The sequence below is a fragment of the Strix aluco genome, chromosome 1, assembly GCF_031877795.1.
Source record: "Strix aluco isolate bStrAlu1 chromosome 1, bStrAlu1.hap1, whole genome shotgun sequence".
In the NCBI taxonomy this organism is placed as follows: domain Eukaryota; kingdom Metazoa; phylum Chordata; class Aves; order Strigiformes; family Strigidae; genus Strix; species Strix aluco.
The window spans coordinates 78,798,565-78,823,917 of NC_133931.1; the positions used below are offsets into that span (position 1 = coordinate 78,798,565).

At 37.9% G+C, this 25,353-nt stretch overlaps 1 protein-coding gene across 4 annotated transcripts in view; it reads right to left on the reverse strand.

Annotated features, from left to right (window-relative positions):
* Nucleotides 1–25,353, reverse strand: part of SEMA5A (semaphorin 5A) — a 353,854-nt gene that overhangs the window by 14,116 nt on the left and 314,385 nt on the right. For all 4 annotated transcript variants that reach the window (XM_074825752.1, XM_074825742.1, XM_074825761.1 and 1 more), the window contains 3 exons: nt 24,091–24,316; nt 12,977–13,195; nt 2,541–2,711 (listed from right to left, as the gene is read on the reverse strand). In XM_074825752.1, the coding sequence (XP_074681853.1) occupies nt 2,541–2,711; nt 12,977–13,195; nt 24,091–24,316 (616 nt within the window). The remainder of the gene's footprint in view (nt 1–2,540; nt 2,712–12,976; nt 13,196–24,090; nt 24,317–25,353) is intronic.

Here is a 25,353-nt window from a genome sequence, read left to right on the forward strand (position 1 = left end):
TGGTGCACTCTGCAGCCCCATTTTGTCTAACGTGATTTTGGCCCACCAGCTTCCTTGCTGAAGGGGCTACATCCCATGATAAAACAGGAACCTCAGAGTATGCATAGATCATGTGAGGTAACACACTAGTGACTGGGCAAGGCTACTGTTTCCCACATATGCAACACAGGGCATCTCCCTCCCATCTTGAGTCCCATGGTGCAACCCAGGCCCTACAGCACGGGTGGACAGTGGGTCTGGTGCCATGCTGATCAGCTCCACCTGGCACACAGTCACAGAAGAGGAGAGAGGAGACATCAGTACAAGTGTGAGAGGGACCTTGCTGCAGCGGTGGATCCTGGTACCAAAGCAGTGTTTTGAGGAGTGCCACTTTTGGGAGCTCAGAGAAACACACAGAAGTAAGGCATCCAAGACTGACAGGTGTATAATTTCAAATTGGCAGACCTGCCCTTTGTGGAGCCACTGTCTCTGCCATCACAGACATGCTGAACCCATAGCTTTTGCATGCACTTCTACAGACTCAGTTATCCTGTCTCATTCTTTTGATTTCTTTATCTTCAAAGTATCTGAGGCTCACTTGCACCTCAGGCAGACTCCTCTCAACTTGCTGCTCAGTTCTTTGCAAAAGTCGTAAGAATGGAAAAGAGAGGGTGGACTACAGAGATGTTTAATCTGGAACTGCTTTTCACCTCTAACACAGCAAGGCTTACTCAGATGTCATGTCTTTTTCCTACAGTCTTGGCTGGCCTTTGAAGCCAGGTTAAGCCTAAGCAGTTCCTGAAAGATCCCTTGGTGAAGAAGGCACCTCAGAACTACACCATCATTTCTAAATGCTCAAATGCTTTATCCATTATCTGCATGTGGAGTTAGCAATTCAAGGACAGAACATATTTTCCCCTCTTACAGCAGCAGTAAATACTTTAGGTATAAAATACTGGTTTATTCAGTACATTACAGACACCACTGCAACCAATTACACTTACTGATAAGCAGTCTATAAACCACTATGATCAATAGTGCAGTGCTTCCATTCATATTAATGTGATTGTATTTCAATAAATTAAAAGAAAAAACACACAGTGATACAGCTTTTAAAATGAAAGGTGAGAAAAACTGATGTATTTTGCAGATACAAGTCAGTTACTTTAAGTGCATACTTGCATACTTTCAGTTGGATTAGCCATTAACCCTCCATATCCTCAAGAAATCCTTAGTATCAGGATTCCAGAAATTTTAGTTTTCTGCTAGCTTGCTTTGGCCCCCCCAAAAAGTACTATTTTAAATGCCAAGAAATCTTTGCTCTTTTCACAACTTAAGAAACATTATAAATAATTTCCATTTTTGCATATGAATTTCTATGTTGGTTGGTAGTTCTTAGATTCCAAGTGTCACTACTATTCCGTTCCTATACTAAACATGTCACTCAAGCAGTGAATGTCACCAATGGTACTTGCAGTTCTGCACATGGAAGAACCACTGGCCATATGATCCTCATCACAAGAAAATGGCTCTGCAGGGACGCAGGAGTCTGTCCAAACTTGACATGTGTAGCCCTGCAGTTATTTTTGTCCCATACCAGTGTGAAATAAGAGCAGTAAAAAAAAGTTTTGAAAGCTACATCGTAAACATGAGGCAAGGGCCATTCTCACAGCTAGCTGATGATGTGCTGTTTCAAAAACATATGGCAAAATTTCAATGAGATTGAAATATTAAGAAAACATCACAGAATGTGAGAAACACACTTCACTCTGAAATTTTATTGCTTTGTAAAGATTTTCACTTTCTCGAACCAAAATGAAACCAACCTCCTCCTCCTGCACCCCCCATCTACTCCAAAATTTGGGTTACAAGCAGGTCAAAATAAGATGAAGATATTATTCATAAATGCTTGCAAACTGACATTTCTAGAAAAATGGCAGTAGAAAATAAATGCACAAGAGAAATAGCTACAATACTAGCACAATGAATGCACCAGTTCTGACCTTTAAAGATGCCTTAAGGATCCCAGGGCAGCTATGTAACTTCTACATACAAATGTACACTATTTGTCTTGAAAAATCAAATCATCAACTGATTTCTATGTTCGAGGGTATTTTAAACACAATACAGAGCATTGCATCTTCTTTAATTTTGACAAAGTAGGTACTTTTATTCTGCTGCAAGACAGGCAGTGCCTAGAAAAGGAAATTAACTTAAACTGTAGTTCAGCACAGGTAATAGGATCCATAAATTCAAACGCATGGAACTTGTGTCTTCACATGCACAGCCTCGTCATACGAGCAGAAAACTTTCTCTATGAAGTCTAGGAGCTCTAAGTGAAGCCAGTAATAAAATGTGGCATCAGAGCTGCTTATTTCCTTTTGTTGTTACCTGTAGTCCATTAATCAGCAATAAATAAAAAAAGATTTCCCACTGGCTTTTCACTAATGATAAATGATTAGCTTCCAAATAATAGATCAAGGAGCATTATGTGGCCTAACTGTGAATGCCTTATTCTGCAGCACATAAACAACAAAGCTGCATGGGCTGATTTGCCATACCTGGACACGGCTGTGTGTTGCAAAGTGCTTCTTCAGTGTGCAGTCCAAGGCAGATATCTCCTCCATATGCTGGTGCTGGGTTTGTGCAGGAGCGGGTTCTCATGTAATGGCCTCCTCCACAAGTTGCCGAGCACTTTGACCAAGATGACCAACAAGACCAGCCTCCATCCACTGAAAAGACACAAAATACCATATTGTTCCAAGTTAATGTACGACATGACATAATCCAACCCACCTTTCTCGTATTCTGTGGAGCTAATTCATGGCCTACTGAGATTATTGGACATTTTTAGGTACCATTGAACATAGGCCCACAAATTTAATCTTACCACAAAGCAATTTAATTTACATATTTTAAAAGCCCCTGGTGTACTGGGAAGCCTAACAAAGTTACTCATCCATATAAGACACTTTCAGTGGGTACCATAATATCTTTAAGGCCCAAACTCTTTTCTTTTTCTTTTCCTTTTATTTCTCACTTGTGAGGAAATAAAATACCAAAGCTTGTTTAGCAGAATTATTATAAGCTCAAAGTAATTTTTTATTCATAAAATAAAACTTAGCGCAATAATATCAACAGAGACAGAGAAATCCAGATTTTGTTTCACAGCCCAGATGAAACTGCCTTAACCTTACAACCCATTTCAATTGATCTAACACAGTTGTGGGTTTGATGGACCAATATAATGTTACAATCTTATTGCAGCTCTAGTATAGATGCCAGCAGCAGAACAATGGCAGTAGTTCAAAAAAGCAAGATGAATGACAAAAAGGAGTTGCCACTTAAAAGTTTCAAACCCAGGTTGTTGAAGAATAAATTCTCCCACCCCCTCCCTCTCCATTAGTATTTACTAATTCAAGTATGTCAAAGTGTTCTCCAGTCTGAATTTTCATAAGGTTCCTCTGAAACATAGGCTGGATTTCACAGGAGCCCCATTTGTCAGACAGCTTTCGACACATGGCCCTTAGACAGGCTTCTAATGAAAGTTCACCTCATTGCCTGCACCGGACTGGCTCCTTCGCAGCCTCTGCTCTTAAAGCTATTGCTCCAGGATGTATTTTTCTGGAATTTATGACCATATTGCAGCCCATTTGCCAAAGGCTTCCTATCTGCAGCCACGTGACAGTCATATGTACTTCTCCCAGGGACAGCATTCCCTCTGCAAAGAATCTCAGTATTTTGTTCATTTCCCTTTCAATTTTTTTTTTTTGGAAAAAAATCAACAAAAACCTAAACTTTCAAATTTTTCATATCCTACAAAAAAAGAATTTTTCAAACCTCTATTCAAAGTGGTTTTTTTACACTTGCTGTCTTAATACCTAAGTAAGTAAATTATTTACCATGTCTGCAACTGATTAAAAGACATGGTGTGTAATTCAACCAACACTAATAGATGAGACCCTAAGTATGATAAAGGCAATGTGCCAGTAAAGTTTTATGACAGGGCCCTAAACTGAGCAGAAGCTTCACCTTTTTTTCTCCCATCACTCACAACAGCAGTGAGCATTTTACCACAAGACTTATTACTGCTTACTTTTAAAAATACTAGGTAAGTACACATCTTCTGTACGCAATCTTTACAGTGCACTCATTTAAGATATTCATTGTAAGACTTCATGGTTTGCTGAAACAACTGATTGTCACTGAAGTCTCCAAAACATCCATCCAGCATTTTACAATGACTCCTTTTGATCCTTTCTGTTCAATTAATCAAACAGCTTTTCAAGGAGTAAATCAGTTTCCATTGGTTTATTGAAATGCTATTGCATAATTATCTCTTACCAAAACAAAAAGGAGGTTCCAAATCTGAAGAAAATCAACTTGCAATATCTGTGCAGTATTTGCATTTAAATTCTCTTTTAGATGAAGATGTAGAATATTAAAAAAATACTCATTTTGGTAGCACTGTATATCACAAATGCACTTCGTGAGTAGAGTAGAATGATTTCTATGCAAAGGCTGCAACAGTGAGAAAATGAGCTAGGACAATGTGGTTATTTTGATATTAAAACCTACACGTGCATTTTTGAATCTAATTTCACATATAGCATACCCTCAGGTTCTCAACTGCTAATCAAACAGGTAATTCACTAGTGCATACCTAAGGCTATTAACTAATCCTGTAAGTGAAGCTGTTGAATATATATAACATTTTTTTCTCTGTGTTGTTTGCAACATTATCTTATAAATCAAGAAAGAATGGAGTTGGCCATTCCTTGGTAAGAACAACAGTTGTAAAAACTTTTGCAAGTAATATATCTGTCCTCTGAATAGCCTGATTGGACAGACAGAATTCATGGAATCTGGTACTATATTCCAAGTATGTAATTTAAATAAATTATTTCCATTATTAAGGAATTCAATGATTGCTACATTTTTTCTGGGATATATTTATCAGCCAAATCATCTAACTATACAGGTGTATGAGAGAGTTTTATACCACCTATCATAAATAAATAGTGCATCACAGTGTAGTGCTTGACTTGCTCTCTTATTCATATAGTCACTGGAAAACAAATATGTCTTTTTGCCTGAGATAACTCTGTTAATGTAGTATTATTCAAGCTCATACCTAAGAAAGCCACAGGTTATTTGTCTTCAGTGCAGGTGAAATATACTGTGCAATTTTATAACAATTTCAAGACATGGTATCTTTCATTCAGAACTTACCTCTTTTTTTTTTAAAAAAAAAAAGTCAAATAAAACCAGTAGCTGTTACCTAAGCTATTCATTTCATGCAATACAAAGGCTTTAGGTTTCCAGATACTCCCTTTTTTTTTTTCTTTTTTTTTTCCCTTTAAAATGATTCATGACTAGCTCAAATGAATAATCAGGGGCATTCCTGCTGCAGTGTATAGACCTCCATGAAACAGAATGAGATTGCCTGGACAGAAGATAAATTGTCTGCAAACATTACCTGTGGCTTGTTCACTGTAATGGAGACAGTGACCCCCAACACTTTCCACTTATTTTTCAATGGACCAGAGTGAGAATTACAAATGTTCATGCATTTGAAACTGCCATCTATCTATAGGTGGCCAAGAACACAGAGACCAATGTGACATCCAGGAATGCCACCATGTTCCACAACTGCAGTGATCATGGCTGTACTATAAGACTTTGGATGTAAAGGGAGAAGTGGGTTTGGGGAAGATGGGAAAGGTCAGACATAATATAATACACAATGTTAGATCTGGTCGTGGTTGAGCTGGACAGTGTAATTATAACTTTTTCTTAGCAACTATTTACTGACAGGCTGCCATCCTAAATCTCTAGGCCTTTCAAGGACTATCATAACTACCTCTTTTATTTGTCCACAGAAATTTTCCTTCTCAGCAACAGAGGATGACAAAGCATCATCATGGTTAAATAAGATCAAAGGAGTGGGTATTTACTGCTTGAGTTTTTACAAGACCTAAATAGAGCTCTGTGGTTTCTTTTGTCTTTAAAGTTGCTTAGCAACACAGCGCCATCTGTTTTTTTTTCTTTTTTTGCTTTTTTCCTTTTGTCATGGAGTCCTTAATGTTATTTCTGCTTCTTATAGAGGAAAAATACACAGCTGCAAGGAAAGTTCCAGTCACTACAGTTTCTTTACATAACAGTTTTGTAGAGCTGTTGGACAAAAGAAAGTCATTAAAGCAGTTCCACAATGAAAGATACAAAGAGTCTTTACGTTTTCTGAGAATTACTGAGGTTGGTCCCTTTTGGAAGAAGGCACCCTTCAGCTAGCAGGGTGCTCTCAAACAGCGCTCTTTCCTTTACAGTAAAGCAAACATCTTTTTGCCTACTGGCTGTTGTTGTGGTTAATAAATATTTCACTATAATGAAAAAAAAAAAAACAACATAGGGAAGAGGATGTACTAGGGAGAAACGTGTACAGAAATGGGATCTCCTGGGGACATGACAAAACATCCAAACTACTGGAGAATTTCCAAGAGACAATTAAGTAAACTGGATACCCTGCTATGCACTTTGAGTTTTACAAGACAGTGGAAGGAAGTGTGGGCAGACACACTGACCTCACCTGCTTTCATGAGAACAGATAGGATTGCAGGCTCTCTCATATACTGTCTGGTCTTGTTTCAAATTTAAACAACCCCCTTAAAAAAATCTTCAGGTTTTTTTGGTGTATATCTTTAGGTTTATAACTTTTCATGTTCATCTTTTTGGAAGTGTAGCAAAGAAGAATAAAAAATGCTGAGAGGTCAGTCTTTTCTATATGCATGAAGGAGTATAAATAGAGGGAGGGTAGTCCTTTCCACCCGCAGAAATGCAGATAGTGTGCTTCCCAGTGGCTGAGTAGAAGTTACATCTGGGGGCACTGGGTGTTGTGCAGCCTACAGACCCAAGAGAGTACTGCTCCTTCCAGACACCTGGGGATCATCCCATTCCACATCACTTAGTCTACTGCTTTTCCCGAATCCTGTGGGATATCACTGCATGTTTCAGTAGGTACTTTGCAAAGGCAAAGTCTGGTTTCTGCGATGCTACAGACACCTTTCATTCATAAAAGCAATGCTGGATTAAACAAACAGCCAACATAGTGCAGTGCAGAAATACAGAAGGCAAATGAATGCTTCTAAGGAAAGTATAACAACAAAATCTAAGGAACATCCCGTGTTTAAGTCTGTAACTGAGACTCTTAAGTTACAAAAGCAACAGTTGCTTCCAAAGGGCAGTTCAGCCCTCCCCTCACTGGCTACAGAAGCAGCCTAGAGATATCAATGCATGCGGAGAGATGGGTTTCAGCAGCCCCAGAGACAAGCTTTATTGGATTGGAGTAACTTTTCCCCCCTGATTTAGGAAGTTACTGCAGGATACATTTTCTCTGTTCCTTTAAATATATTCCTGTTTCCTTGTGGCCAAGTATGGCTGTAAGGAAAAAACAAATAGGAGTAAAAAAAAAAAAAAGCAATAATGAAGGAAAAAGCAAGCAATAACTGGCTTTAGGGGATACATAAAAAACAGTCTTTCAGGGAGTTTTGTATACCTGAAACTCATTACTGTGATTAGCATTACTGTTATTTTCATTTATTGTTTATTGGGTTTATCATTTATTGATACATAAATTTATTCAGTTCTTCTCAGCCAAAATGTCATAACTAAATCAAACTAAAACAACTATAATAAAAATCTGAAACCAGTAAAATCCCAAAATATTGTCATGAAGTATCAGAATTTCAAATCTAAGAGATGGCAACTGTCTTCTCCCTCTGATTCACCACTATGCTCTGAGAAGAAGAGGGAACAGGAACTCCTGTAGCTCATGCTACTCAGTGGCGCTCATGTAGCTATGCTTTAAACTCCTAATTAAAGCACATCGGCCAAGTGTTCCTATGTGCAAAAGAATAAAAGAGAAAGCAACAAGAAACAAAATGAAACAAAGATGAAGAAAAAGTTGTCTTTTCCTACAGTAATAATTGAAGAGACATGTAATATTGAGAATTAGGACAGAATTCCTTACATTTGGTTATTATTATTTTCAGGCAAACGACACTCTTAGTAAAGTCCTGTAATTTTTGTAAATTTGCAGAACTTACCATCCAAACAATGCTCTTCATCATCATCTAAGTTTTTCTTCAAAATGTAAGTATCTTGCAAGCCCCAAAGGATAACAAAACCCTCATATGTCTGATTATAGATTCCTTTCTTTTCTTATTGACCACGTATTAGTAACTCAAAGAAAACAGAAATGTCAGTGAGTATTCACAGGTCCCTTCCATAGTTATTGAGGCTGTTCAGTGCTTGCCAGCTCAACTCTATTCACCACATCTCTGAGCCATAAAAACAGGACCTGAGGCACACGGCCAAAGAATAATTTGCTAGTGCAAGACAATCGTGCAAATTCTCCTGCCCTCAGAGCAGTTTGGCCACATGAAAACTGAGTAATGGGAACAGGCCTTACCCTACACTGACTCCCAGACTATTTCTGCAGATTATTTGGGAGACTGCTGGTTGGTTGAAGGCAAAATTGTATGAGGGATCATTCTAAAACTTGTACAATACAGAAAAATCATATTCCTGGGCCTGGGTACAATTTCTGGCAATTTTCTGGCACTGTTCAATTTACTATTGTATATTCAGCCTTCAAATACTATGAACGAAAAGTAATCTGCCCAGTGACTGCTATCAATCTGAACATCAGTGGACCATTTACTTTGCTACAAGCTGTGGGAAAAAATTCACTTTCTCTCTCCCCTGCAGGCTCAAGAAAGATTTAATAGTAGCTGCTGAAGGCAGGTTCTAGATGGCTTCACTATTTTTTTAAAGTTCTGGGATTCTGCAGCACATTTAACCATAAATTACTGGCTATTAATATATTAATAAGTGTATTTAAAATGATGGTGCAAGACACTTAGCCAGACAAGACAGCCTTGTACACTCAGTGATTGCTCCATGGGCTTTTCATTATGTCAGTCCTTCAGAGCACTTAGTATCTTCCAGGATGACACTGAGCCCAGATTAATTGATTTAGAAGCATAAAGTCCTATTGACTTTCAGCATGACTTAACCACGGCTCAGTATATTTCTATATCACTCATCTTTTTCAGCAGGGATGATCCTGTCTGCAATAAGCAGAACAGGGAGCAAAGCAGAACCTGAGACTGTATTAGCAGAAGGCTTCTTTATGGCTGCCATCTCGTCCCTTCCTACTAACCAGAATATTTTTGAAATGCTAATGGCAGAACTGGATTGTAACTAAATGGTTCTGTGCCAGCAGGGAGCAGGTGAAGTTGTCCTTACCCCAAGGGAGCTTAGGTAAATCTTAGAAAGCATCCACTTCTTTTTTGTTCCATTTTTATTTCTAGTAAGATGTCCATTACTTTTGGGTCAAGGTCAGAACAAAATCTCCTCACATTCCTTAGCCTTTCTGTCTGCACCTCATTTATTTACATGGGGAAGAATGAACTATGCAGAGTCTCAGTTTTTCTCCTTATGCTCACATTGGCAAGAAGGGCCTGACATGTTTACTCCTACTCAGTTCCTGCAACTCTATCTATAGCCTAGTCCATGTGAGGAGAATGTAGTCAATACCACAATGAAATCAGTACCTACACCAATCTTTCTCATAAACATCTGCAAGGGCTGTGTGATCAAAGCCTAACAGGGACATTTTAGAAACTCACTTAGATAGCTAGGGTAAGAATGACTTTATATAGCTGTCCTAAATATAAGCACCCAGGACATGAAATCCAGTCCCTAGTACAGCGGTTAACAAGAAGGCTGAAAACTGATCCAACCATGGTTTCTCTTCCTGGCTGCTCTCCTCTGTGCCCCTACTGTGGGATCTGCCAGGCTTGTATGCATGGGCCTGGAGCAAAGGCTCTTCACCCATGTATTGTTTATGTCTCCCCTTTCTTGATGAGGTCTCATGAACGTCAACCTAATACATGTTCATGTTTACCCACCAATTTAACTTTCCGTGACTTTCATTAAAAATGGAGAGAATTCAATTTCATCAGTATGCTTCTCTAATAAAAATTTATTCCCTTTTTACAAATTTATAATCAGGTCTTATTTATGGATAAGCCTTATTCTGCAATACTTTTTTACTCTCCCATGTCTTAAAGAGAAAAAAAAAATCAATTACATCTACTGCTTGCAATGTTTTCCTTTCAGATTTATCTGAGATCTGACTTAGTCCCTTACATTTCTTCTTAATTACTGGCAAAGAGTAGTTCTGTAGCTGAGGAACTCTGTGATTCCTTGCAGGCTATCATACATCTAAATACTTTATTCAAGCTCTACATCTTTATTCAAATTTACTTTGCACTAAAAAGAAAAATCTCTGAAGAAAAGTATTAGATATATGAGGACACCTCTTCTTGCTTCAGAAAGGCCCACCACATTTTATACCAACTGATCTTTAAAAATATTTTCAAATTCAGAGGCAGCAGAAGAGGGAATAATTTTTATATAAGGCACAATTTCAAGTTCTGCCTTATAATGTATTTTAGTTTTGGTATTGGCTATCTTGTAAACAACAAGGGCCTCTACATCAAACTTATGTCTGCATAACTATGTGTTTTACTGGTTGGAACAATTTCCTTCAAAAAATACAACTGTACTAGCTGGAGATAATTAAAAACATGACTTCTGAAAACCTTTAACTTAATTTAACTTTATCAAAATTCAAGAGAGCATTTAATTTAAGAACCAACAGCAAGGGATGAACAACAAATCTGGCTCTGTTTTATAGATAATCTGGGCCCATTTAATGAAGGTACTTCACTTTCTACAGTACAGAGATACAATTAGATATCTTAAAGCTTGTGAGCAGAGCTGTTAGCTATTACCACACCACTCACCTGCTTCAGAGGAAGCTGAAGGCAGTGTCTCATGGAGGGATTCCCTTTGCAAGGGAAGAAGGAAACAGTGAGGAAGGGCTACATTCTAGCTTGCTCTACCTACTGCGTGCATCCCTGGGGAGGCTTGCACATGTTAGTACAATAGTCTCCTAAGTCTTTGACCTAATGCATCACTGTCAACCTTCAAAATTTCTCACAGATGAACAGTGCAGCCACATGAAACAGAAGTGTTTATAATTTTATTACTCAAGAAAAGCAAGGCATTATTATTTCAGTTAGGGAACTAATGAATTCTAATTAGAATGCACTTGGGCAAATGTGGAGAAGATTTGGGCTACAATTTTATAATTCTCTGCCAAATGTTAGTTCTCTGCTGATTCCCTTCCACCTCTCTCTCACACTGCTTGGTGTAGAAAACATAGCCACCCTTCACTGATCATGCCTCTAAGCCCAGGAAGAAGCATATAATCTTTCCCCTTGATCTCCTCAGATGCTTACACTGCCAGATAGAGAAGCTACACAATGAGCATCTAAAGCTACTTTCTTCCTCCTTGGATGCAGCAAGAAAATTTCACCAGAAGGTGCTGGCTTGTTGTGCCTCTTTCAGAACCTCGATGGCTCAGTTGGTATTCACCCAGACTGAAGCAGGGTCCCCAACACAAATTCCCTTTGGATGTGCCCCACCAGCAGAACTGGAGGCTTGAACGCCTCAGGGGGCTGCCTGAGGCGTTCAAGTTGCCAAGCAATCCTACTGTTCCTGTTAGCCATAAAACTGCAGAGAAGTTCACTTTCACTGAGCAGCCAGAATGCTCACAAAGCTGCTGGGTTTGTGGGATATCTGCCAAAACATATTAGGTTCAATTCAAGATGGGAGCATGTTTTTCAAGAAACTGTGTCCTCCTGAAAGGGAAGCCCTGTCTTCTGCACATATCTACTGCTTCGATCCTGATGCAGAGAATGGACAGTGACCATCAAAGGGCTTATAGAGCTTAGGGAAAGCACTTGCAATGAAAAGATTGAACAAAATACTCATATTAAAAAATACATATCCATGATTTAGGGGGCACAGTTTTAATCTGTAACCATACATAACCATATATAGACATAGATAAATATATACACACATGTATGTTTTACTAGAGTAATATACATATGTAATGTGTATATTGCCATAGTAATCCTTCAGGTCCACACTTGAATAAATGCCAAAAGCTCCAAGTCTTCAATAATCAAATATGCAGCACTGTTATACATAATTAATACAATTAAAGATGTATGAAAGCTTATTTCTAAATTTTCTTGTTGATAATGGAAAGAACTGAGTCTCTCAGCCATTATCCTTCTTCCTCTCTATTTTTTCTTACGTTGAATTCTTTCCTCCTATTTCAATTGCACTTTCTTTTCTTCTTATGTTTTCCTATAGCCTTCCCCGTTCTTTTTCCACAAAGTCCCTGCAAAGCTCAAAAGCCTTTGAATCTGGATGTCTGCTTTATGAAGGGTGAAAGGTGACAAACCAAGATTTTTTTTCCCCCCCAATGTCTAAGATACAATAAAGATTTATAACCCAAAGTAGTTTCTTGAAAACATACATCCTACTTGTAATCCTTTTCATATAATCATAAAACAATTTTCAAGGAGAAGCTCAAGATTCGAAGAACAATCTTTATGGCCTACTTGAGTTACCATCTAGTTTGGTGATCAGTCCTGAACCTTATTTCCTGGAGGCTTTACACTCAAAAGCTAGCACAGATTTAATGCCATCAATCACTGTGATGACAATGATATTGTGAGTTTAAATAAAGACTAGGCCAGATGTCTTGCAGCTTTCTTATGTCTTTTTTCTCTTATCAGTTTACTTATTAAAATGATATTTTTACAGTCAAAGTCTCAAAAGTGAAAACAGACATAGCTGTTAATACTGTTGATGATAAACTGACTGACAACACAAGGGACTCTTACCCAAATCCACTTATATTGCAAAAGTAAATTTGAGCTGTAGTCTATTCAAAAACCAAAACAAACCCCAAACCCAACAACTAAAAAACCCCAACCAAACCAATTATTACAATATATAGCCTTGAATTATTTTATTTTCACATACTTCTCTCATTTCATTTGACTCTTACCTGGACAAGGCAAAATGTTGCATTCCTGGTACTCTAGAGATGGGCCGAGGCAAGGAAGTCCCCCGTACTTGGGCTCAGGATTGCTGCAGGCCCGTTTGCGATTCCGTATACCTCTACTACAGTCACGACTGCACTGAGACCACGGAGACCAGGGTGACCAGGCACCATTGATGGTATGAGCAGAGTATCGTCCAGAACGCAAGAAATCCCCTGACAATCCTAATAAAATAAGGATTGAAAAAAACCAATACTGAATTAAAAATGTATCTCACCCCAAAATAACAGTTTCCTCTTCAAATTTACTCCTACGTTTCTAATAGTGATATTACCAGGAGGTTCTTGTCCTTTAGTCTCACAATCCAAACCCTAGTTTCACGTCAAGAATCTCTTCATAATCATTTCATAATTGCTTGCACAGAACTACAGTGAAGACTTGGATCCAACCCTTCAGTTAAAGCTTTACAGCTGCTGACTGAACTAAAGTCAATTTACTCCACCTGAGGATGATAAAGATTACCTCTCTCTTGCACAGGAATTGCCATCAGAAAATCTCCAAGTACATTACACAGGTATTGTTGCCTCTGTTTTAGAGGAAGAAGGTGGTTCAGAAGCTGCCTGTAACCACTGATCGAGCCAGCTCCCCTGGTCCTTCTGCAGGGCACTGCTTGCTCGATCTACCCAGCCTGCCTCCACCAGTGCTTGCTGTGTGCAGAGACTCATGGGTGTCCTACAAAGCAATGCACTGTGCTTATCCTAACCATAGTCAGACTTTAGATAGTGTACAGCAATAGTTCCACAAAGTCTAGTGAGACTTCACTTCTGTGAAGAGCAACGTTTTGCCACTTTAAAAAACAGTTTATTTTCCATTGAGTTGAAGTGTTCTAAACCACATATAAGCTATGAAAATCAGCCTTTTGAAGACACACATGATAGAATACTTCCTAGTTAAAATAACCATCTGGCAAGTGGAAAACATCTTTTCTAAGTGAATTTAGTACCAAGTAAAGGCATTAAACAGAGATGGAGACTGAAGTCCACTATTTATCAGTGAAAGGGGAACACACAGAATCTTGTTCACAGCATACAACCAATATGCCTGGATCTAGCCCCGGGTGGAGTTTTAACACTCTGCAGTTAATTTGAGTACCTTTGTCACTTTCAGGCTTGGTCCTGCATGGAAAAAAAGGTCTCCCTCAACTGTACTCAGCACAACGCTGAACTCACTCTTGAGCTGTAGCATTAGCTCTAAGCATCACTACTATGCATCTCCATCAACACTACTGGGATTTCCTACTGTTGCCAAAGAAGTTCACCTTCCCCTGTGTTAGCATCACTGGAAACTATCATCAATGGACCACTAACTGCTGCTTTTATTACAACCACTTATTTAAGTAGTTGTGATGAGAGAAGGTCCCATGAATGGTACTTAAAACAGCAGAGGATATGGCTGCCTGCCTATGCTAGAGCTTCAGTATTGCTAATATAAGTTCAGATGAATGGTATAATCAACAGTGAGGGAATGGAGGGGATTGTTCGCAGCTTAAACTGCAGCACAAACTTTTATTCTTAAGAAATTGTTTTATGCCCTACCCACAAGCACAGGCACTGTGGGAATATCAGATGGAGCCAAAAAAACCAGAAGATGTACTGAATCACGTGCTGAAATCAGCTACAAGAAATAATGTGAAGACTGCCCAACAGGAATCCTGGACTGAACAGGACCAGTACTCTGGATAACCAAAATGGAGGAGCCCCTCATTCGTGGTGTCCAGTACTGAAAGAATTACACCCTATTTCTACCTGTGGTTATGGTATCAGTAACACTGCTTAAATTCTGCCCTGAGGAGTACATTCACAATCATCCCAAAGTAAATGAGGCTTTGTATATTTTTATTCAACACTCGATAACAACTGACAATATTGGAATAATGAAGCAGCGACACAGAAATACTTGTAATAAGAAACTGTTGAAATTAATAAGAAAACAGCAATATAAAAATGACTAAAAATGGGTAAAACCTTTCAGTGATTATAGAGGGTAATTATTTCTCTCCTGCTGAACCAGATTCTATTACACAGATATTAGAAGCAGCATTTCAAGAAGCATGACATACATTCAAATCCAAAAAGGGAGCAAGTACAGAGAAACAGTATGGGAATTATGAATGCAGGTCCACTTTCCAGCTCTATACGAGACTTTTTTTGCAATTTTGTATCACTTTGGTCATGCAAATGCCCAGCTTATGCATGCAGTGGGCTGTGAGACCAAAATAATAATATTTTTTTATACCAGAATTTCAAATGAAGTTTTTTTTAGTTATTAAGTTAACAGCAATGCAAACAATGGAAAAAGTGTTAATTGCACCAGATTGCCAGTCATTTTCTTCATAAAACACTGCAGTGTGAATCACTTCATACCAATACCAGGATGTTCTGAAGACATTTTTATAGAGAGGAGTAGCTTTCTCAGTCCTAAGGAAAATGTGTGACCTTATTTGCCATTATGATATTAGATTTCTTGCCATTTAAATTGGGGAATGGGGATGGAAAGCTCGGATGTACTTTAGCTCTGAAACAGAAGAATATTCTAAAGAATCATTTCAGTGTGGAGTTTGGTCTGCAGGAAGTGTTCCCCTGTGTTTTCTTCTTTCTAAAGCATTAAAAAATTTACTACAAGGAGCTGAATACAGTTTTATAGTAATTTATACAGTGTTCATAGAGGGGCTTTTAGAATTTTCAGACAGAAACTGCACATTAAAAAATTAACATTATGGCACTTAATGACATTAAAAATAACAAGATTAGTTCACATTCTGGAAATACAGTGCTATATTTCTTGAACAACATTATAGACTTCTACAATGAGGTAAGTAGGTTCATGGATGAGGGGAGAACATTGGATGTTACTTATCTCAACTTTAGAAAGGGTTTTGACACTGTCTCCCATAACTTCTTGATAAAGTTAACACAGTATGGGCTATATAAGTGGACAGTGCAACAGACTGAAAACTGGCTGAACAACTGGGCCCAGAGGGTTGTGATCAGTCATAAAAAGTCCAGCTGCAGGAAGTCACTAGTGATGTATATCAGGGGTCAGTACTGGGTTCAATCCTGTTTAACAGCATCATTAATGACCTCGACAAGTTTGCTGATTATACAAAACTGGGAAGAGTGGTTCATACACCAGAGGGTTGTGTTGCACTTTGACTAGGCAGCGAGGAACCTCATGGAGTTCAACAGGGGGAAATGCAGTCTTGCATCTGGGGAGGAACCACCCCATGCAACAGTAGTTTGAGTCCAACCTAAAAAGCAGCTCTGCAGAGAAGGATCTTCCGGTGGACACCAAGCTGACTGTGAGGTAGCAATGTGCCCTTGTGGCAAAGAAGGCCAACTGCTTCCTGGGCTGCATTGGGAAGATCCCCGCCAGTAGGTCAAGGGAGGTGATCTTTCTGTCCTCAGCACTGGTGAGATCCCATCTGGAGTGCTGGGCTCAGTTCTGGGCTCCCCAGTACAAGAAAGATATGGACTTACTGAAGCAAATCCAGGGCAGGGCCAAAGGGTGATTAAAGGCCTGGAGCATCTTTCATATGAGAAAAGGCTGAGAGAGCCAGGACTGTTCAACCTGGAGGAGAGAAGGCTCAGGGGGATCTCATCAATGTGTATAAATATCTGGGGATGGGGGCAACAAAGAAGAGGGATCCAGGCTCTTCTCAGTAGTGCCCACCAATAGGACAAGAGGCAATGGGCACAAATTAAAACTCACAAAATTCCATCTGAAGACAAAAATCACCTTTTTACTCTGAGCGTGGTCAAATACTGGAACAGGTTGCCCTTAGAGGTTGTGTAGTCTCCATCTGTGGTGATATTCAAAACTCAACTTTACAAGGTCCTGGACAACCAGCACTAGGTGACCCTGATTTAGCAGGGGGATTGAACTAGATGACCTCAGGAGGTCCCTTCCAACCTAAACAATTCAGTGATATTTAAGTACAATGGGGAAAAAAAGCAGTAGAAATAGTGAACTCTCCCCTGCTTTACTTTTATCTGGACTCTTATGAAAAGTAAACATGATACATTTCCTTTATTAAGAAGGATGTTTGACAGATTATTCAAGATGTAACTATTTTCATATTATTCTTGCATATTCATACTTTCCACATGTAAAATCTCCTTTGCTGATTGTATTCAGAAGTTACTTGCAACTTCTTGTAAAAGGAAAATACCATGAACAGATGGATTATAAATCTGTTCTGTAAAGTATTCTAAGGATCTTTCCTGAGTATTATAAGAGTTTAGGCCTCTGCAGATACGGGGAGAGAAACTAAGCAGGTGATCCTCTCTTTCAGATACATCAAGAAAAAGAATTATTATTTCTTTCAGAAAAAAGAAAGATTATTTCTTTCAGAAGATGGCAAGGCACAGAACAGCTGCCCCTCTGAACACAAAACTCTAAAGAGCACCTTTGGCAGTGACAGAAAACTCACTCTGTGTAAGTATCTCATCAACGGAGTCTCTGCATTTCTACAAAAACTGTAAATATCTCCTTCATGGACAATGCAAAAAAAAGTGTGACATGAACAAAATGATTGGATATAAGCATAGCAGCAGACATAATATAAAATACTAGAGAAGAAATCTAAGAGAAAAGAAGACATATTTGAAAATTAAAGTAATGAGATGGCATTCTGTAACAAACACCTTCAGTTTCAGGACCTTGTGCTTCTGAGGCATTTTCACTGTTAAAACTCAGATCATGCAGTCTCTTTTAAAAGAAAGTTGCTCAATATCCTATATAACCAATATTTAATAAAGGCACTCCCCTAACAAGTTTTTAATATTCGTATATTGATACTTTCACATGCTATTTTGAAAAGCCCATATGGGGTATGAATCTTGAGGGTGAATTTGCCTAGCATAATACTAGCATGAGGACAATCCAGTAATTCATGTGCACATATACATACATACACACAAATACGTGCTTATACATATGCATGTATTATAAATATACTCACACACATGTAGTTATCTGTTAAACTATGGAAAATGGATGGAGAAGAATCACTGAGTCCTTCAGCTAAGAAGTCCTGTTTCTTAACTGAGGTGGTGGCAGGGCCAGGGGGCAGTGGGATAATGCAAAACTAACCAAAAGATTACACTGTAGAATTTCTTCAAGAAAAACTTCAGAAAGTGGCTATACTTAGAGATAGAACTGAGTCCTATCTCTACCACATTTTACATAAAATTTGATAGGTGAAGGTATAAATATAAGAGCATTGTAATCTTTCAGATCAACTGGCATGAAACTATGAAAATTCCTACTTTTTTCATTAAACTGTGGTTTTCTTGCTTGCCACCTCTGTTTGCAATTTGGGTCACTTTCTGATTGCTCCACAACCACCTCCAAGAACAGAAACCAGAAATCACCCAATAGAAAACAACATTAAGTTTCCTGTATTTCTCAGTTTATTGCCCCCAAGATGAAAATATCTGGCTAAAACAGAATGCAAGGTCCAATGCCCTTGGCTTGGTAACAGAAAAAGTCTAGTTGCTGAAACAACACCTAAGCTCTCCTTTTTTAAAGCCTATCTACAGAAATAGTTGTGAAATCTGCAAAAAGACTGATCAGTCATAGCATCATCAGTGAACTAATGAATAGTTTTCCCAAGACAGACAGAACAGCTGTGAATCAAATCCAGATCCGGCCTTTATGACAGGTTCATCATTCAAATGTTTTAAACTAAATAGTTCTCAGAAAGCCTATGACTGACTTAAAGTCCTGTGAATAACTAGAATGTATGAACTCTGCTTGCAATTTACCAGCAGGCTTATTTTCAGTTGTTTAGAAGTCACACTCAATTAATAAACTGCTGCACACTAAGACTAGAAAAGGGAATTTAACTACTTAATCCCGGTACAATTTTAAACGGGCAGCTGTGCTTCCCTAAGCAAAAATTTCCACAAGTAATAACAAGTACTGCAAAAACTTCAGTAAAAGCAATCACAGGGATTTTGTGGACAAAATAACCATCAACTCCTATGACCAGGGAAGACAGAAGATATGAACTGACATCTAAAGAGAAGATTGTTCTCTCATTTTAAGTGCTTATGCTTTGCTCATATGGGTAAAATTACAGAGAAATTAGTACTGCTTTGCTGCTGACTTACTTATTCCATTATACTTAGCAAGCACATATAACAGAAAAAAAATTGTCTGATTAAGTTGCATGATTCTGATCTAAATCAAGATGACTTGATAAGTTCCAAATAATTTTTTTAAAACTTTTTGGTTGAACTGTAATAGTCTTATAACTCTACAAGAAATTAATCCTGTTCAGAGACATGTTAACATGAAAGTCACCTGCCCTGACTAGTACAGGAGAAAAAAATCTGCCTTTCCAGAAGCCTGTAATGAGACTTTGATTGGCCTGATTCTTCTTGAAAACTGCAACGTTACCAGCCAAGTTCAATTAATTTTCCTTAAAAGGAAGGATCTAATAAAGCACATATATTTAGAATAATTCTCTAGTCTAGCTTGTAGCTAAGGAATACAGCTCTAAATAAGAGACAAGTAGCAGTGACACCTGATAAATTATATTACTTGACTGATTTATGCTTTATGTCCTCCTGTTCAAACCTAACAAAGAAAATTCAATTATCCAAGCAGTCGAGGTTCATGACTTTGGGAAAAGATATCTGGAGCCAAAATTCAAGTATCTTGAATCACTTCTAAATGACAGCATGAAACACTGTTTAAAGTGCAGGAGATAACAAGGATAAGCAAAGACTGTTTCAGTATTGTCACTTTCTGAAGATTTTCTGCAAGTATTTAACAATATCATTCAAGCATAAAACTTATATACCTTCAGGCCTATATACCTATAACTCATTAAAACCTTATAAACATCAAAAATTATTTAGTAAAATTTAAATGGTAAAATGCAATGATAAACATTAATGAAATGCAAAGATAACATATTTTAAAAAACCCAAACAGTACGCAGATGGAGCATGTCATGTTACCACCAGAACTTATTTCTTGTACCTAGCTTTTCTGTGTTTAAATATTTAATTGCAACGTTCCACTGAAGAGTTCTTTGTCAATCAAACTTGAATTTGTCATCAGTTCAGTTCTAACTTCCACAATTCGTTTTGTTCTTATCTCAGAATACCACAGTTTAGCTTCAACAAGACAGTATAAGAGATAATATCTCAACATGTACTCCTCCTGACTACAGGACATTACTGATTATCACCACCTGTTATTATTCTGTACTGAATTCTGAACGCACTATAGATTTCTGTGGGTAACACTAGGATTTAATCAATCTCTTCACAAGAGATCGTGGGCACTAAAACAGTATTTCAGACAAAATTACATCCTGTTTTCAAAAATAACTATTGTTTTCAGTTTGGCATAGAGAAAGCAGTGACTACAGGGAATCTAAATTCAGGTTTCCATGTGAATTTATCATTTAAGGAATTTGTGACTCTTCTTCAGATTTTATTCTCCCTTCTCACCTCCCCCACCCCCCAAAAAAAAAAAATTAAAAAGGAAAAAAGCAAATAAAAGACTCTTTCGAACTGTTTGACTGAAATTAGAAGTGTTGTCTTTGTTTAATTGTTTTCTGAAGGCATTTTGGGAGCTAACCCCATCTAACTTTGGCCATGTCAAATTCAAGTGTCTTGTCTAAGCTCATCATTGCTGTTTCTTTAGTATACACCATGGAAAGAAAGTGATACCTCTAGAGGGTGATTTGTGCCCATTACATAAAAGATGCTTATCTTCAGATGCATTCCTCATTCCTCAAGGGTGCTAGCTGTCTTTGTAGACTACAATGGAGTCTAGAGTCAGGTGATAAAAATTCAGTCTGGAAAAAGCAGGTAAATTCATAGCTTCTGAAATTTTTATCCCTGGATTAAACACTTATGTTTTCAATACAGTTCATAGTATTTATATATCAGATAATCCTGCAGAGAATCTTTATGTTTAATGTAGGTATTTAATATGTTTCATAAGCACACATTAAAGCCTATGGTAATGCAATTTCTAGACTTTTAATGCTGGACTGTACAGACATTTGCATTAAGATGTGCAACAACGTACACAGTCTCTCTCAGTTTACTTGAAATAGCCATCCTTTTACTATTTCAACACTATATGAAAACCTAAAGTCAGAGAACAAAATTTTTCTTTCCTCTTAATCGAACTTCAAATCAGAAAAGCATGATTACAGTGTGCAAATGCTACTGCTTGGTTGATTGAGATAGAAATCTTACCACCCTGAGAGGAGTCTACTGGATTTCTGTCAAGAAATTCTACCTCTAAGCTCAGACTGCAAAGAAAGTGTCTGACAGTGAAACATGATTCTGTTTAACATGGCATGAATATAGTTGCACAGTGGGAGATTATAGGCAATGAGAAAATTTCTAACAAATGGCTCTCTTCTGCAAAGAACAGAGAACTGATCTTTGCAGAACACATCTTTGGTAATGAGGTATGCCAAGCACGCTGTACCAGTATTAATCTTTCTATGAAAGCCAGCAAATTGCTACAGTTCAACATGGAGATAATGAAAAGAATGTTTCACAATATCCAGGCTCTGGTCAGGTGGAAGTAAGTTATGATGTTTCCTCACTATCTAGCCAGAAATTGTGAAGGTGCCCACCAAAATTCATGGTTCCCATCCCCATGAGATCCTTCTGTTCCAAAAGCTACAGTACACTACATGACTCTTATTCATGTATTTTCTTCCCATGAAATCAAGGAGCAGTAGAGGGGTGGTGTGTTGACCCAAATCCAAACCTGGGAGCATAGAAGTGCTCCTGAATTCTGCAGTTTAGAGGCAGTCAGCAAGTTTCATCCCATGAGGAAATCAAAACATTGCCCCCCCCCCCTCCCCGGCAAATGTTCCACTCCATACCGTTCTGACATCCATAATCAGAAGATGCCTAAGCAAACAGGCTCAAAATAAAATGTGGCTAAAGGAGACATAACAGTAACTTTTTTCACCAGAAGCATATTGGTTAATGCAGCCTTTTGGAACACCGACTGGATTTGATCTTTCATTACAGAATAATTGAAGACTCACTGGCCAAAAAGAATCAAAGAATGAGCATGAATTAATGACGAAGTTATGAGGGCACTCACTAGGAAAATGGACAGATGTATAATAGTTTCTGCACTCTCAACTACTCAATAAAAAGTATTTAAATATTCAGTAGTTTTGGGATTAGTCAGCAAAAATCCTTCTCCCAGATGAACATTTCAATTACTATGCAACAGGATCACTCCCACATAGGTCCAACGATTAATTACTTCCAAACGAAGCAAAGCAGCAGCTTCAGCATGATGCAACAAATAAGCTACAACACCAGGAAATTCAGAAATCGGATGTTCAGAAGTAAAAGAAAAATCCTCAAGCTAATCAGGCAAAGAATGAACCTGAATCCATACCCTTGTCTCTTCCACTGTGCCTGAATGTTTTATTTAACAAAACATAGGCACTGTTACTTCTGACTATGTTCTGTAACAAAAAGTCAGCTTATACATCCAAATTTCAGTAAAGGACTTATGACCATGACTTCTGATCTGAGAAAGGTGTCTCCATAAGTAAGACCCAAAAGTCTTATTTAGGACAAGAAAGGTAGGTCATACACCAATCCTAGCAGAGCAATATCTTTGCTAAATGCTAATTTTAAACTTAACTTGGAAGAAAACCAGAGAATAGCAGGAACACTTGTTACATGAGTTGCTCCATGCCCTAATCTGCCTTGCTATTCAGACCTAAAATACCAACATTGTAGACTTTAGACTACCTGAAATGGGAACGACATAGAGTATGAAACTATGTGTCATCTGGAGTACCACGGGTTTTCTTTTACTATTTCATGCAGTTTACTACTATATATTTCTTTAAAAAAATCACTAACAACCTGTCCCCACCACAGAGGCACAGATGTCAAGTGAATTAATGAAGGTTTTACACAGGATGACGGACATGGGGGAAGCTTCTAGCATCTTCTCACAGAAGCCACTCCTGCAGCTTCCCCCTGCCCCGCTACCAAAACCGTGCCATGTAAAACCAATACAGGCAGGAAATGCTTAACACAACAGTTGGTCTGTCTGAAAAAAATATTGAGAATTAGAAAGCCCAGGGACTCAGAAACCATTCTCCCTTTCTGGTCTTAGATAAGCCAAGTGCCTTCAGTTATGCATTTTTTCAGCTAATCTTCACATCGTGAAGATACAACAGGCTATGTAAGTGGAAAGCAGGTCTATATATACTAAAATATAATAATTAAAAATCAGTATTCCCTTAGATTATATAACTAAAATATAATGCTTAAAAAGAAACACTGATATATAATTAGAACTGGATAATTAATGAAATGTAATAATAAAATTAGAATGACTGTCAGACGTTCTACTAAGTTTTATTTTTTATATATATACGCATAACATTTATTGAAACATATGTATTACTGATAAGGGAAAAATAAAATTCTGAAGTAAAATAATTCCAATTTAAAGTCATCTAAAGTTGAAAAGATTTTTGAGTTAAGTTTTCCATCTCAGAAATAAACAGAACTTTAAATTGCTAGCAATAGCATAACATAAACTTTTATAATAGAGATTATGCAGTTCATAAACTCCTTATTTAGTAAACACCTGCATGAATCTTACAGTTGTTCCTTTAGAATTACTGAGCAAAAAGTTCTTGGCATCAATACTACATACTCTAGCTAAATATTTATCAAATACATTAATGGTGCACAAATTCTCCCCCAGTAAAAACCCTAGAGAGTATAAGGAGCTGACAGAATCCCCCGAGAACTGGGCTGCTATGTCATGGCTCGCAGATTATTGTAAAGAATATTAAAATAACCTAGCAGATCCCATAATCGTTGGTAAAGGACACTTGATTAGTCTGAATGATGAAGCTACGTCCAGAAGAAATACAAGCAAGATTCCTCATTGTGATCACTCTTTTCATTATCAGTTCTGTTACGCAAAACACCAGCAAGCAAAAACTTCCAACTCTGTGTTGAAAACGTAACTGCAGACACCTCGCTAGCAGGAGGCATCATGCAGCCACTCTAGCTTTGCTTACCATCTGTCAAGCATCCACTGGTGCCATCACTGGAACAATAACGCATTTCAATCCTCTGCCTTCCCACCTCGAGCAAATTTGGGTCAGGCAAGCGTGCTTTGCAGGTGTACCGGAAACGTTGTTCATAGTGGCCACCGTTGTCTGAAATATTGACTGGGGTCCAAGGTGTCCAAGGAGTTGTCTTTTTTAACTCAGGACAGGCATTGGTGTTACAAGGCTGATACTCCTGAAAGAAAATGGTCATAATGAACACAATAATTAAGCGTGACTTAAAAAATACCTCACAAACCCTCAAAACAGACAAAAAGCCAACCAGTAAAAAAGTCTCTTGATATTTTTTTCCAGCATTTTCAATAGCAGTGATTATCAATAAACTTTTAATTTCAACACCAAACCGAAAGTGTTTTTCTGCTTCTAGGCAAGCACAGTATCACCCTGCTAAAAGTAATAATACACCAGTACAAATTAGATCTATTACAACCATAAAAACAGTAAGCGGAACACTGTAAGTACCATGATAAAGCACATCCTTTATAAATTAATAGCCCTGAATAAGGTATACCTAAATATGTTAAAGCTTTTAATTAAGAGGAATTTTGATAAACTGCAAGTACAAGACACAAACCAGCAAATAATTCCTTGGCAAAATCTAATGGCATATGAATAAGTGAACCACTCTCCATTTTGTATATTGCTCATGTATTACAAGGGGACAATGGACAAAAAATGTTTTACAGAATCTGGCTCCCTGAGGTGCATGTTACCCATAGCTCCAGCATCACTAAACCTATCATCAGAAGCAAATTCCCTGTGGACTGATACACACCAAAAGGAACAGACCACACCTAAGAAACAAATACAGAACTGCCAATATTCTCAAGCCCCATGATATGTCTTCTGACAAGTGTGATCAAGATCTGTATGTCCTGCTCATTCATTTCCCAAAGTACAATATGCTTCATCTGATGCAAAGGTTTTGTAAACTATATGGATGAAATTAAACAACCATTAAATATCAGAAAGAATCCACACTGACAAATTATTAGAGACAAAAATAAATAGGCATCAGCAGGATAATTTTTAAATGATCTCTCTACCTCTGACCTCTTAGAGAGATACTCAGCAGAGGGTACCTTCTGAAAAAAAGCCTACTAAAGTTTGCAATTCCACTAAATACTAAAAAATATGTAGCTAGAAATAGAAATAATGTTTTTATCACATAGTACAACCTCCTTCTTCCATAACCCCTACCCCAGCTGATAC